Source organism: Spodoptera frugiperda, chromosome 6 (genome assembly GCF_023101765.2).
Source record: "Spodoptera frugiperda isolate SF20-4 chromosome 6, AGI-APGP_CSIRO_Sfru_2.0, whole genome shotgun sequence".
NCBI lineage: Eukaryota > Metazoa > Arthropoda > Insecta > Lepidoptera > Noctuidae > Spodoptera > Spodoptera frugiperda.
The window spans coordinates 1,068,659-1,083,159 of record NC_064217.1 but is presented as its reverse complement, the minus strand read 5'-3'; the positions used below and the strand labels follow the sequence as shown (position 1 = coordinate 1,083,159).

The 14,501-nt window shown below is 36.0% G+C and overlaps 1 protein-coding gene across 3 annotated transcripts in view; it reads left to right on the top strand.

Moving 5' to 3' along the window:
• The window catches only part of LOC118267378 (fumarate hydratase, mitochondrial), a 388,013-nt gene extending 375,526 nt beyond the window's left edge, over positions 1 to 12,487 (top strand). For all 3 annotated transcript variants that reach the window (XM_050694141.1, XM_050694140.1, XM_035581297.2), the window contains 10 exons: positions 75 to 214; positions 4,878 to 4,994; positions 5,262 to 5,343; positions 5,442 to 5,563; positions 6,006 to 6,238; positions 6,891 to 7,096; positions 8,446 to 8,649; positions 8,785 to 8,946; positions 9,088 to 9,218; positions 9,488 to 12,487. In XM_050694141.1, coding sequence (XP_050550098.1) covers positions 104 to 214; positions 4,878 to 4,994; positions 5,262 to 5,343; positions 5,442 to 5,563; positions 6,006 to 6,238; positions 6,891 to 7,096; positions 8,446 to 8,649; positions 8,785 to 8,946; positions 9,088 to 9,218; positions 9,488 to 9,619 — 1,500 coding nt within the window. In that variant the 5' untranslated portion in view covers positions 75 to 103 and the 3' untranslated portion in view covers positions 9,620 to 12,487. The remainder of the gene's footprint in view (positions 1 to 74; positions 215 to 4,877; positions 4,995 to 5,261; positions 5,344 to 5,441; positions 5,564 to 6,005; positions 6,239 to 6,890; positions 7,097 to 8,445; positions 8,650 to 8,784; positions 8,947 to 9,087; positions 9,219 to 9,487) is intronic.
• The last annotated feature ends 2,014 nt before the right edge of the window (positions 12,488 to 14,501 follow it).

The window sequence follows — 14,501 nt, the reverse complement described above, 5'->3', positions numbered from 1 at the left end:
GCGACGTTTCGATTTTTTTTAGAACAATTTGAAATATTATCCTTTTTATAACATCTTTTGAAATTCTTTTTCAGAAACAGATTAAGATTATTTTGAGGAAATCATGGCCAATTGTTTTAAGTTATTAACTTCAAATTTATTGAAGACATCAAGAAACTTAAGATATGTCCGCACTATACAGAGGACGAGATTTTCGACCAGCAGTGTCTTAGCGGTAAGTTGCGTAACCCCGTAAACCTTTGAAAAGATATGCCGGTGATAAATTCATTCGTAAAATCCTGGAAGAATAATTGTTCTGATGGAGCAGTGAAGAAAATGGTCCGTGAGAAGAGAGATATATACAGGGTGACTTTGAATTCGACGTATTCCTCTCGGGAGGTGATAATACAACTAATTTCCTACAAAATTAGCCCTGAGGTCTTTGGGCGGAAAGTGGCTAGTTTCTGAGATATTCAACATTTTTGGTTTTGGTAAAAAAATCCCGAATTGATTACAAAAACATCAATAATTTAAAAAATACTGGTTGGATTTTAGTAGTTTTAGTTTTAATCAGTTGCCAATACATCAGTTATCATTTATAAATACTAATAATGGCAGAAATCTCATTAGTTTTAAAATAGCAAGTAATTTCTTATCAAATTTTGTTTTGTGTCACTAATTTGGTCAATAGAAAACTGGATTTATTTCAAAAAAAATATATGACACTAAGCGTACAAACTATTAGAAAAACTTCCTTGGTTTATTAGCTACCCAGAAAGGTACAATTATTTACAAATTTCTCAAAAACAAATAAATTAATTGATGATAAGTAGAGTGTAAAGAGAAAAGGGCAATTTCAGTAACATCTTAATTTGCAAAATTTTGTTCAAAGTGACCTCCCCTACGACGAATACATGCCTGAACACGCTTCCTTATCCCTACGACGTTGACTCTTGGGCTGAATATGCGTCTTATTTCGTCATTATCTTCAAGTATGTTTCGGAGAAGAATTTCAATACCCGGCCAATTCCGTAAGTATAAACAAGGGACTTCATGTAAAAATCAACCGGCGTTAGATTCTGGACACCGTGCTTGCCATGTAGTTGGACCCCCGTGCTGATATAACGCCTGAGAACCAAGGTATCCAACCATTGCCCCACAGTAGTTCGATAGTGCGCTGGATAAACCATCACAATATCCATTATTAGCCTCAAAAAAGTCAGCGAAATCCGAAAAAAGCAAACCATCGGTTTCAGGCATACGGTTTTAATTCAAATGTTTGCATGGGTATCATAAATAATTATTTGATTGGACCCTACTTTTCATCCAACAATTTAAATGGTGAGAATTATGAAGAATTTTTAAGGAATGAGCTAGGGTCATTGTTTTAAATTTGAATTTAGAAACAAGATGAATTAACTTATTCTACTTATTGAATTACATTGACGAATTTATTCCACACAACGATTGTCAAGTGCATTATCGAACTACTGTGCGGCAATGGTCGGATACATTGATTCTCAGGCATTGGATTAGTAGGGCGGTCCAACTACATGGCATACACAATGACCAGAACCTAAAGCCGGTTGATTTTTACATGAAGTCCCTTGTTCATTCAAACGGATTTGGCCGTGTATCGAAATTCATACTTGAAGATAATGAAGAAATAACACGCATATTCAGTCCAAGAGTGACCGTTACAGGGATAAGGAAGCCTGTTTGGGCATGTATTCGTCATAGGAGAGGTCACTTTGAACAAAATTTTGCAAATTAAGATGTTTTTAAAGTTGCCCTTTTCTCTTTACGCTCTACTTATCATCAATTAATTCATTTGTTTTTGAGAATTTTGTAAATAATTTTACGTTTCTGGGTAGCTAATAAACCAAAGAAGTTTTTCTAATAGTTTATACGCTTAGTGTCATATATTTTTTTTGAAATAAATCCAGTTTTCTATTGACCAAATTAGTGACACAAAACAAAATTTGATAAGAAATTACTTGCTATTTTAAAACGAATGATATTTCTGCCATTATTAGTATTTATAAATGATAACTGGTGTATTGGCAACTGATTAAAACTAAAACTACTAAAATCCAACCAGTATTTTTTTATTTATTGATGTTTTTGTAATCAATTCGGGATTTTTTTACCAAAACCAAAAATGTTGAATATCTCAGAAACTAGCCACTTTCCGCCCAAGGACCTCAGGGCTAATTTTGTAGGAAATTAGTTGTACTATCACCTCCCGAGAGGAATACGTCGAATTCAAAGTCACCCTGTATATTGTACTTCGTTGCATGGACAAGTTAGTTCTAAGTTCTTATTAGTCCCTTATTTTGTTGATCGAATTTATAAATAGTTTTTAGTGGTAGTGGCCAGTACCATTGGCAATGTCAGATCTGATTCAATATTTTATCCATGGCTTACTCTTAACTACAATGCCAATAAGATTATTAGATATTTTATCCATCACTAAATTTAGTCTGTTGACTTTACACCCATTCACATTTTTAAATAAGCCAGGTCTTCAAAATACAATATTCACAATTTCTTTTTCTTTGAGAAAACATTGCCATACTAGGATTTTCTCCAGTATCTAGGGTATCCATTTTCAAACATACACATTGCGCAGCAGCCAGTTACCCAGCCATGGCTCCAACATGCAGTCAATGTTTATTTTTAATTAATGATTAATAATCATTTTGCTTTTGATATACAGGATCACCTTATCTTAGAATAATGTGTTGATTAACACTATATTATTATGTAGTTATGTAATGAATTGATATAATAACAATTATTGAAGATAGAAATTAATCTTATATATTTTTAATGAAATTAATTTAAATAAGTAAAAGAATTATTAAATTAATATTCATATACTTACTTAATTTAATTTAAAAACCAATGAGTTTGCTTGTATGTTTGAATGCACAAAAATCTCTGAAACAACTGGTTTAGATTGAATAATTTTTCTTGCATTGTATGGTTCATTTACTGAAAAAGGCTATAAAACATCATGTTGCGATCAATAGGAGCCGAGCAGCAGCTGGTGAAAATGTGGGAGTAGCTATTTTATAATAAACCTCTTCAGTTGTTATGGGACCAAAAGTCGAAGGTGACACCAACTCAATGAGACCTGTAGGATATTTTAAATCTAAGTGTAATGGGATATCAGTTGACAAATTTTCCACTATGGAAGTGCAATAAAGAACAATTTCTGGTTGATTAACTAGCAACTATAATACCTATTTATTTTAAGCAAATTTACTGTTGCACATGCTCATTTCAAACATTGCCGCTTAATAGCTTGTGTGTCGTAATGTTGCTCAAAAATAGCTTGCTCATTTTGGGCATGTCTGAGAATGCTTATTGCTAGCAAATCTTAAAGCTTCAGCAAATCAAATGTGCAGTAGAACACTTTTTAGCAAGGTATTAGTTACCAGACTTAACATTACCTTAATATTGTAGACATCCAAAGGTATAGAAACAACACAAAAGGCATTCTCTTCTAAAAAAATGTCTGGTTTGCATCTAAAACTTAGGTAATCTTGTATTCAAATACTGGATGTCATTTGATTTTGCTAATTTTTATCTCATGAGATTAATGTAATGTAATATTTTCTAATGTAAAACATTACTAGATTGGTTATTCAAAACAGAATCAATGGTGTGTTATGTATTTTTAATAACATTTATATAAATCTCTTACTAGCTGACTTGGCAAACATCACAAACATTATTTTCTCACCTTTAAACCTTCCATGGACTTCTACAAAATTTGCCTAATCAGTCCAGCCTTTTGAGTTTTAGCGGGACTAACGAACAGCGATTGATTTTAATATATAGATTAGTAAAGTTAAAATATAGACATTAGACTTTTTTCTTAGAAGAAACTAATAACTATTTTAAGTATGTAATAATTGCATCAGTAACACTGTCATCTCTGTCAGTTTGACAATTTTTAGTGAAGATAGGCAATTTTTTTTTTTTTTACATTTAATGGGTCGACGTTTGGCCGCTATCTCACCTGATGGTAAGTGATGATGCGGCCTACGGTGGAGCACGTCTGCCCATAAGCAATGAAAAAATTTTCGTGTTGTTCAATTTTACGTTATTTGTAGCTAGTTTATATATTAATATTTCAGTGGTAATTATAGTACCTAGGTTGGTAAAAACAAAATGTCGTGTCCACTTTGTTCGAAACCCAAAGGTGGTAGTCGAGGCATGGTAAGTTTAGTGAGAAATTAGTATTACAGAGAAATTATGGTACTGTGCATGGAATGTAAGTGGCATTGATATCATGAGAGTACCTGGCGTGAGAGAAGTCTGACATTCCCTCGTTTTTGTTTTCTGCGTTGTGAAAATTGGGATTGCTATACCAGTGCTACTTGTTCTCCAGTGGCTAAATATTTTTTTTTGTCAGTAAAAATGTAACCCGAAAACGACCTCGAACCAATGGTAATATGTAAAGCTGGCGGCACGCGTGATTGTGCTGGTCATCATCAGGTTATGAAGACGTTCGTGAGGATCTAAACAGTTATTCAAAAACCATAACTACCCAAAAATATTGCCATCAGACCACCACAGATGGGGCCCAATAGGGCTGATGCCTGATCCGGAGCTGCGGACTACCTAGCGGGTTTACCGGGGCTCCGGCTCGAAAAGCAGGAGAAGGAACGGGGTGGTTTTTAGTCAGTAAGAGTCTGACACTCCCTCTCGCCTCACCCAAGGCGAGAAAAGTCATTGGATGATTTTCCCCCCTCAAAAAAAAAAAAAACCCAAAAATATTAAGATTCTACCTTTATATTGTATTTCCAACTTGACCTACCAAATAGGTTATTTAAAATTCAAGTAGCTCATATTAACAATACTTATTTATTTTTATAATGTTACAGCGGACAGAGCGCGATACTATGGGAGAATTGGAAGTACCTGACGACAGGCTGTATGGATCTCAAACTTTGAGGTCAATTATGAATTTCCCTATAGGAGGCATTGAGGAACGCATGCCGGTTAGTTTTTCTGTTAATCAGTAGTAATTTTATGACATCATATTAGGCCAAGAAGTATTTCCTTTTAATAATAAAGTTGATGCTTTGTTTGTGTACATATACAACATAGTTTACTAGACGTCTCTGCTTTGACATTATTTACATTCACTAATGTATTACATATTGTATACCTAAGGAAAGGTTTTAAATCTGTACCTATACCTACTATGTTTAAATAATAACCTTATTAAATGTGTGGCATTGACATGATTTTTATTATATTTGCAGCTTGCTGTCATCGTTGCAATGGGTATTCTGAAGAAAGCTGCCGCTAAAGTTAATATGGAGTTTGGTTTAGATAAGACAATCGGTAAGTCATGCTAATATACAGGCAAGGTTTAAATAAACCTATCTATCTTTTTATGGAAATATTTTGGTGAAAATACTAATAATCAAATTATATTACAGCTGAAAATATCATAAAAGCTTGCGATGATGTGATCTCCGGTAAGCTATACAAGGAAGGCCACTTTCCCCTCATCATCTGGCAGACTGGTTCCGGCACACAGTCTAACATGAACACCAATGAGGTATGATACCATTTTAGTTTTTAAAACCTTATTTCTTCAAGTAGTAGGTCACCAAAAGGTTAAGTGAGGTATATGTGTATACCTTCATCATTATCACATTCCATTCACATTGGTTTAACGAACCGCGCCTATAAAAAATAATTTCTAAAATCTTTCAAGTGGCTACCATGCATTTATTTTTCTTACTAACTTTTATTAGCAGCTTGGCCTGTGTTCCCGGTATACTATCCGGAACTTGTGGGTGGGTGTACATTGTCTAACGGCATTACGTACCGTAATGTGCACCTCTGCCTACACCTTCGGAGATAAAAGACGTGACGTTGCATCAAGTATTATTCCAGACCAATAATCCATCTACCAATTTTCATCCAAATCAGCCCTGTCCATTCCGTACACCCTCACAAACTTTCGCATTTATAAGCCTATATTTTTCATTTATTAGGTCATCGCTAACCGTGCTATTCAACTCATGGGCGGTAAGTTAGGTAGTAAGAAACCTGTGCACCCCAACGACCACGTGAACAAGTCTCAGAGCTCCAACGACACGTACCCCACTGCCATGCACATCGCTGTGGCCATGGAACTGAGAGACAGGCTCATGCCAGGCCTTACAGCACTCAGGGACACCATGGAAGCCAAAGCAAAGGAATTCGACAAGATTATTAAGATCGGAAGGTATGTATTGTATATGAAAGTAGCAATTTTTTTAAGGAACACGACGGTAAACGAGCGGACTTATCACCTGGGGCCTTAGTCTGCTATTACAATTGTGTCACAATGGTAATAGCAGAATAAGGCACTGAGCAGTGCAAGAGGGACGGAGCTATGTAGGTTGTATAGCTCCATCCCTCTTGCACTGCTCCATGATCGACCATTGTGACACAATTGTAATAGCAGACTAAGGCCCCTGACCTGATGGTAATCAATCGCCACCGCCCATGGACACTTGAAACACCAGAGGCATTACAAGTGCGTTGCCGGCCTTTTTGGTTAGGAATTTAAGGGTTGTTGAGGAATCAGGGATTGGGAAGGGGGGGAATAAGGCCTCCGGTAACCTCACTCACACAACGCAAGCGTTGTTTCACGTCGGTTTTCTGTGAGGCTGTGGTACCACTCCGGTCGAGCCGGCGGCCCATTCGTGCCGAAGCATGGTTCTCCCACAAAGAAAGTTACACGCCTTTCGATTTTAATCGGATACATTTCGGATGTAAGGTCAACATCGAAGGTAAGTTTGCAGTCTTTCTCTCTTTTTTCTTTCTTTCTGTGGATATCCCATTAGAAACATAAAAAACAAAAATATGTTGTAATGATGAATGTTGTTGCATAGGACCCACTTGATGGACGCCGTGCCGTTGACCCTGGGCCAGGAGTTCAGCGGGTACGCGACGCAGATGACGTTCGCCATCGAGCGCGTGTGCGCCACGCTGCCGCGCCTGCACTACCTGGCGCTGGGCGGCACGGCCGTCGGCACCGGACTCAACACACGTGTCGGATTCGCTGAGAAGTGCGCCGCGGAGATCGCTTCCCTAACTGGTGAGAATTACTCAAAAAAATGGTTCCTTAACCCAGTCCAGTTCCAGTTTAGCGCTTGTCTACTTGTAGAGTAGAAAACTATATTGAATTGGATTGACGAAAATGACAATGCCAGAATCTCTATAGAGCTTTGCCCCACCAAAAAATATAGTGTACAGGCATGCCAAATGTAGCATTTTATTGCTACTCTATTAGTGATAACTAAAAACATGATTAAAAGCCTTTAGACCTTGCGGTTTCTATATAAATCTAAGAACAAAATATGTATTACATTTAGGTTAGGTACCAGTTTAGGTTAATTTGCAGTTATAATGGTAGAAATAATTAAATTAAGTGCTTTATATTATTACAATGCTATCAAAGGGTGTTTAACTATGAAAGGCAGGAATGTCATCACCAATATCACCTTTGGTAATCCTACTTTTAATTCATAGTCATAACGAAACAACAATGTAAACACAACAGACAGAGCGAATGTCAAATAATGACTTTTTGGACATAATTGACGCACGCACGCCAATGACGTTTCTTTACATCTAATCACTAACGTTTTAACACGAAATAATAATTAGAATATGCATTCATTATAATATATATTATAAACAAATTAAATTAACTAATAGTATGTATTAAAACCACATTCATATTAAAATCCGTACACACTACATTAATAAATCTTTTTTTTATTGAATGACTCGTTTTGTTCCTTGTGCAAGCGTACTAAGAAACGCAGATGGTCGCGATAAATACGGGAAATAGGCCTTGGGTTTTTTAAATTCTTTTTATTTCCTAATTTTTATCCGCAAGTTTATCAGAATAATAATTAAGTAACCAAGGGACTTATTTTCATTGCATAATTTTGATTAATTTACATTTCTTGTACATTGATGAAATTAAGCGGGGCAGGATCTGGCATTGTCATTTGATACCTTTCAGTGTCATCTACTCTCTCTGTAGACAAGCGCTAAGAAAGAGGACGGTGCTGCTGATCATGTACTCCCTTACCCTTAGACGATTCTTGCAACACCCGCGGAAAGAGTAACTGTGGTGACAAATGCAAAAGAACAAAGCGAATAATATCTGTCATTTTGACGAAAAACACAACAGATTGACAGCAGATTGGCAGCACTAAAGTCAAATTCAAAGCCAACTACTACAAATACTTGGTCTTATCATAACAAATACCAATAAAAATCGATTTTTTTATAGTGCTAATTTGTACAAAGTTATTAGCATCAGACATTTATTAAAATATAAAATAAAATTATTGGTAAATTACATTTTTGTTGAGCAGCCTGTTTAAAAATAGCCAGCTTTGGACAATCTCCTTTATATTTGTCTAATAACAGGCATTCCATTTGAAACCGCGCCAAACAAGTTTGAGGCGTTGGCTGCTCACGATGCGATGGTAGAAGTGTCGGGAGCTCTCAACGTAGCTGCGGTTTCCATCATGAAGATTGTCAATGACATCCGTTTCCTGGCGTCCGGACCTCGATGTGGTCTGGGTGAACTGATGCTGCCAGAGAACGAGCCTGGATCATCCATCATGCCTGGTAAGCATAACACTTGTGAAATTCCTCATCTCGATAACAAGTAAAAAGATATAATATTTAATAGAGTAGAGTGAATCATATATTTAATAGAGTAGAGTGAATCATCAAATTAATATGACTTTCTAAATATTCCAGGTAAGGTGAACCCAACTCAGTGCGAGGCTCTGACGATGATAGCTGCGCAGGTGATGGGCAACCACGTGGCCTGCACCATCGGAGGCAGCAACGGACACTTCGAGCTCAACGTCTTCAAAACTATGATGGTCGCTAACGTGCTTAGGTCAATCACACTACTTGGTAAGTCCATACAAGATGTAGATACTAGTTAAGTTACTATACAAGTTACTAGTCGCTCTAAACTTGTGTAATTGTTATTATTTCTTTACACAAAACTTCTTGCTAAGAGGTTAAAATTACAATGTAAATATATTTTTTCAGGTGATGGGTGCTTAGCGTTCGACAAAAACTGTGCGAAGGGCATCACAGCTAACAAAGAGAAGATCGGCAAGATTATGCAGGAGTCACTCATGTTGGTGACAGCGCTCAACCCACACATTGGTTACGATAAGGTAGACTTTTAACTTTTCACTGCCTTGATTCCTTGGTTTCACAGAAAATTGCGTGAATCAATGTTTGCGTTGTGATGCGAGTCCTCACTTAACGGCAACATTGTTGTAATTCCTCTGGTATTACCAAGGGTGATGCCGATTGCTTACCATCGGTGATCCGTTTGATTACTTGCCATCCTATCCTATAAACATAAACAGTAAACAAAGTACGTACTTAAAGATGAATATAAGCTAACGCAAAGTTTAACATGCTCTATTTCTCATTCTAGGCTGCACAAATCGCCAAGACTGCCCACAAAGAAGGAGGTACCCTAAAAGGCACAGCTATCAAACTAGGAATCCTTACCGCAGAACAGTTCGACCAATGGGTCAAGCCAGAGAACATGTTGGGACCCAAGTAAAGAATATAAGGCGCTGTCAACACAGAATGGAAGAACAATTTGTTGTTGTGTTGCAATTAGGATTATTATTCGACCGTTCAGAGAATGCGTTCCTGACACCTATCAGTTAGTCACGACTAGTGATGGGCACAACATAACACTGAGTTCGTTGCCGTTCCTCCAAAATAAACCGCCGTTTTAAATTCGGCGGAATTATTTAAAATTTATATTTTAGTTATTTAAGTGGAGGCCAAAAATATACAACGTGTAACAAAATACCCATATACATCAAGAAGCGCTGATGAATACAGGATGAATAGAGTCTCTAAACGAAGTTTCAGCTTAAAATACGTTTAAAAAAAATTTGTACCAAATACTTGGTATCGCATGGTTCTTGATTTTAAATCATACAAACATGTCACAACACTACAGAAGTCACTCGCTAATATTACGAAACATTTCTTCTGTCAATCTGATCGCCTAGTACCTGTCTACCTAATTTGGAAACACGAGGCGGCGCGATTTGAAAAATTCATAACTTGGTACCATGAAAATATGAGTTTAAAAAACCCTTACCGTATTGTTTGTTATGTTATCTAGAAGCTGTGCACTTGATATGTATACCCCCTTTTTGTTACATGTTGTATAATAAAATTGTTATTGTGTGTTGTAAATATATATTCATATAATACAATTATTCTTTGTTACAAAGTTATATTTTGTATTTCTATGCAATAAAGTAAGTAGTACATTGAATTGAATGTGTGTACAGTGCTATGAACGAGACCTGGCAGGTCTGAAGTTAGGCTTTGCGAACTTTCGCGCATGTACATTCGTGTACAAAACTATTACTGCAATATTATTTTATAAACCTAATGTACTAATAAAATTCCCTAATCAGTGACGAAGTACAAATAAACCAAATATAATATTTTTTCATAAATTGCGTTAAATCATAAATGAGTTTTGTCGCTTGGCGATTTAAAACTCTATTGTATTTTGGTGGCATATTTAATAATATAAGTGCCAACTGACATTTGCACAAATTAATTGCAAACTTAAACACTAAACAAAAATTAACAAAATACTTAAAAACTTAACAATAAAAATTAACAACAGTAATAACGAAATATACGAAAAGTTTTGTTACCGACTGCACTCAGAAAGAGTTAGTGACACTAACACAACGCCGATCCTAACGTGTGACAGAGACATATTACCGGGTACCGAGTATTGCCGAATAAGCACGAAGATTCACGAAGTAACCTAAAAGGGATGTCCAAGTGGCGTGCGTGAGGGTGTTGTTTAATCGATTTTCTTAAAATCGATTACTACGAGACAAATTACTTATCACACAAAAATATATTTATTTTCAATGTTATATTGATGTTTTAAATTTTCTTAAACAGTCGTTACTCAAATAGTCGTTAATGATAATTGATATTCGAGTAAATCATAACTTTCAATTGAGAAAATACTTTCTTTTAGTTTTATTTTCATGTCGAAATATCGTTTATTAATGACAAAATTAACTATATTTCTACATTTTATTTCGTTTAATATATCATATAAAAAAACAATAAACTCTAAATAAAAATATCGATTGCGATATTTGATCGATAAAGGGTCAATTGTATTTAGAAATGGTCAATCTCTAGCCTAGATCGCCGCCCCCCGCACCTCGCCTCATGCCACCATTTGGTTCTAAAAAAGACTTATTGCGCAGCCATCTGCACGTAGTTCGTAGTGCCAAGATCCGTTGACAGTACTGTACAGTGTACACTACATAATTACGTAGGAGTTACTAGATGCCACCTTTTTTTCAATGGACCATTCTAGTGCAGTCAAAGTATTTATTTGTGAAACATAGGGTACATTATAAGTTGTAGGGTATGCTGCTATACGTGAATAGATCCTGCTATGTTTTGCTTCGGAAAGCGTACAAAATTTTATATGTTAAAAAAATTGGGAAAAAGTATATAAACAAATGTCAATAGCGTGTGATAACAGTAAAAAATACTAAAAAAAATTATCGCAATAACAAGAAAACTAAATAAACAACACAATACAATAATCACAGAACAAAATACAACACACAAATCGTATCATTACTCTGTTACATCTTTTTTATTTAAATATTCCTTAATTGAGTAGAAGGCTTCATTTGTAGTAATATATTTGGCAAATTATTATAAATTTTGGGGGCCATACCTAAAAAGTTTGCACTAAATATAGCTTTTTTATGCGGTTTTGCACAGATTTTATGTTGATGACGAGTATTTTTTAGTGTGTCAAATAAATGAAAATAAGCTGCAACCAATGTTACCAGTTATTTTTCTGAGTTTTTGAGCCAGTCAATTATTGTAATAAGATTATCATTTAATTCTTTTTCTACTTCCACTTTATTTTTGCCTGAAAAAACTACAGTAGCATCATCTGCAAATAACACCGTTGGATGACTAATGACATTAGGCAGATCATTAATGTAAACAATAAATAATAATGGGCCTAACACACTACCCTGTGGTACACCTCGAACAATTTTGCAGCATTCTGACACATATGTATTCTCTGTTTTTGATTCTAAGCATAATTTGTTAATGAGAGTAAACTGTGTTCTATTGCTGAGATATGATTTAATTAACATCAGTACATTACCCCGGATGCCGTATTGTTCCAACTTGTGCAACAAAATTTCATGATTTACATAGTCAAATGCTTTTGTCATGTCCATAAAAAGGCCAACCACAGGAATCCTGTTGTCAATATTTCCAATAACTTGCTCAAATAATTTATAGACCATGCCATGCCATGCCATGTTTGTGTTGATGTTCTTTCTAAAACTTTTTTCTTTTCTTTTCTAGAAATGAATAAATATGTTGGTGAATATTCTTTTTTTATTCTATTAAGAAAGCTAACAGACTAATTACAAAAACTAATAAAAAATACATGATACTTAAATTGCTAATAACAAGCCTCCACAAGTAAATATTATTTCAAATTTAATTCACCCGAAGTCCCCAAACTTGCAACTTATTGTTATAATTGTTATCAACAATTGTTTTGCAAGGTCTAAGTACTTGATACAATTTTATTTATGGAAAAGATATGAAAACCAAACACATAAACTTATATAGGTATAACAACACTACAGTTTGTTCGCCAATAACTATTTATTCTCGTTCAAAAAATTGTTTGGCTAATATTCGCCTCGTTGTGCTAGCAGAAGTACAAAAAAGATCAATGCTCAACTCACGTGATAGGTTATTAAAACTTGACGCGCTCCTGGCAAAGAAAGCGTAGTGATAAGTGGACGTTGACGCAAACATAGTTGATTCGTTCTTAATTCTAACTTAGCAACAAGCTCAGAACAGTCAATAGTTCCGTTTGCTATATTCATTAAAAAGCATACATCATTTATACGTCGTCTATATTCGAGAGGTAAGAAATGGTATCTATGGCAACGATGATCATAGTCTGTCGAATACTGATGCGCCCTAAAGTCAAGATATTTTAAGAACTTCTTCTGTATAGCTTCAATACGAGACTTATAAATATCATATTGTGGATTCCAAACCTGAGACGCAAATTCCAAGTGACTACGCACAAATGAGCAGTATAATATCTTTATTGTTTTTAAAGATCGGAAGGAAGCAGACGTTCTTATTATAAATCCTAGAGCCTTTGATGCTTTTTTAACAATAGACTCGATATGCTGATCGAATAATAATTTACTATCCAGTATGACACCAAGATCTCTGATGGAATTGACTTTATTAATGCTATGACCATACAATGTATATCCTGTACTTATCAAAGACTTTTTGCGCGTATAAGTGACGTGATAACATTTGGATACATTGAGTTGTAGCTTATTTAAATTACAGTAAGTTTCAAATCTGTAAAGATCTTCCTGTAAGAGGTGTACATCTGATTCATTATATATTATTATTATTTATTTTATTCTGACTGCCTCGTTGGCCGAGTGGTTGCAAGTGCGACTGCCGCGCAAGGGGTCTCGGGTTCGATTCCCGGGTCGGGCGAAGTATTACTGGGCTTTTTTCGGTTTTTCGAAAATTTCTCAGTGGTAGCACGGAGTCTGGCAATGTGCCCGGTATAATAATATGGCAATAGGCTCACCACCTATTACATGGGACTTACAATATAAATTGTGAAATGTGGGTGTACATTGTACAGTGGCATTACGTGCCATAATGTGCACCTCTGCCTACCCCTTCGGGGATCAAAGGCGTGACGATATGTATGTATGTGTATTTTTTTTTTTTTATGAGATATGCCGGTAATCGAGCAGACGTATTACCTGATGGTAAGCAATCGCCGCCGCCCATGGACACTTGAAACACCAGAGGCTTTACAAGTGCGTTACCGGCTTTTTGGGAGTTAGGAATTTAAGGGTTGTTGTTCGGGAATGGGGATGGGGAAGATTGGGAAGGGGGGAATGGGGCCAACGCAAGCGTTGTTTCACGTCGGTTTTCTGTGAGGCCGTGGTATCACTCCGGTCGAGCCGACCCATTCGTGCCGAAGCATGGCTCTCCCACACTTAGATTATTTTGAGTATCTTCATGTCGTCAGCATAGAGTAGAATGTACGAGTGTTTAAAACAATATTTTATATCAGAAATGAATAATATAAACAATAGCGGACCTAAGATTGAGCCTTGAGGGACTCCTGAGGGGACAGATGTCCAACCTGGAGTATAACCCTGGAGCACCACTGCTTGAGTCCTATTTTCGACATAAGAACAGAACCACCGATACAAGTCACCGTGAATTCCGGCTAATAACAACTTGTCCAGTAACACACGTGATCAATACGGTCGAAACATTTGCTGTAGTCGGTGTAAATTATATCGACTTGCGCGTGCTGATACATCCCTTTGGAT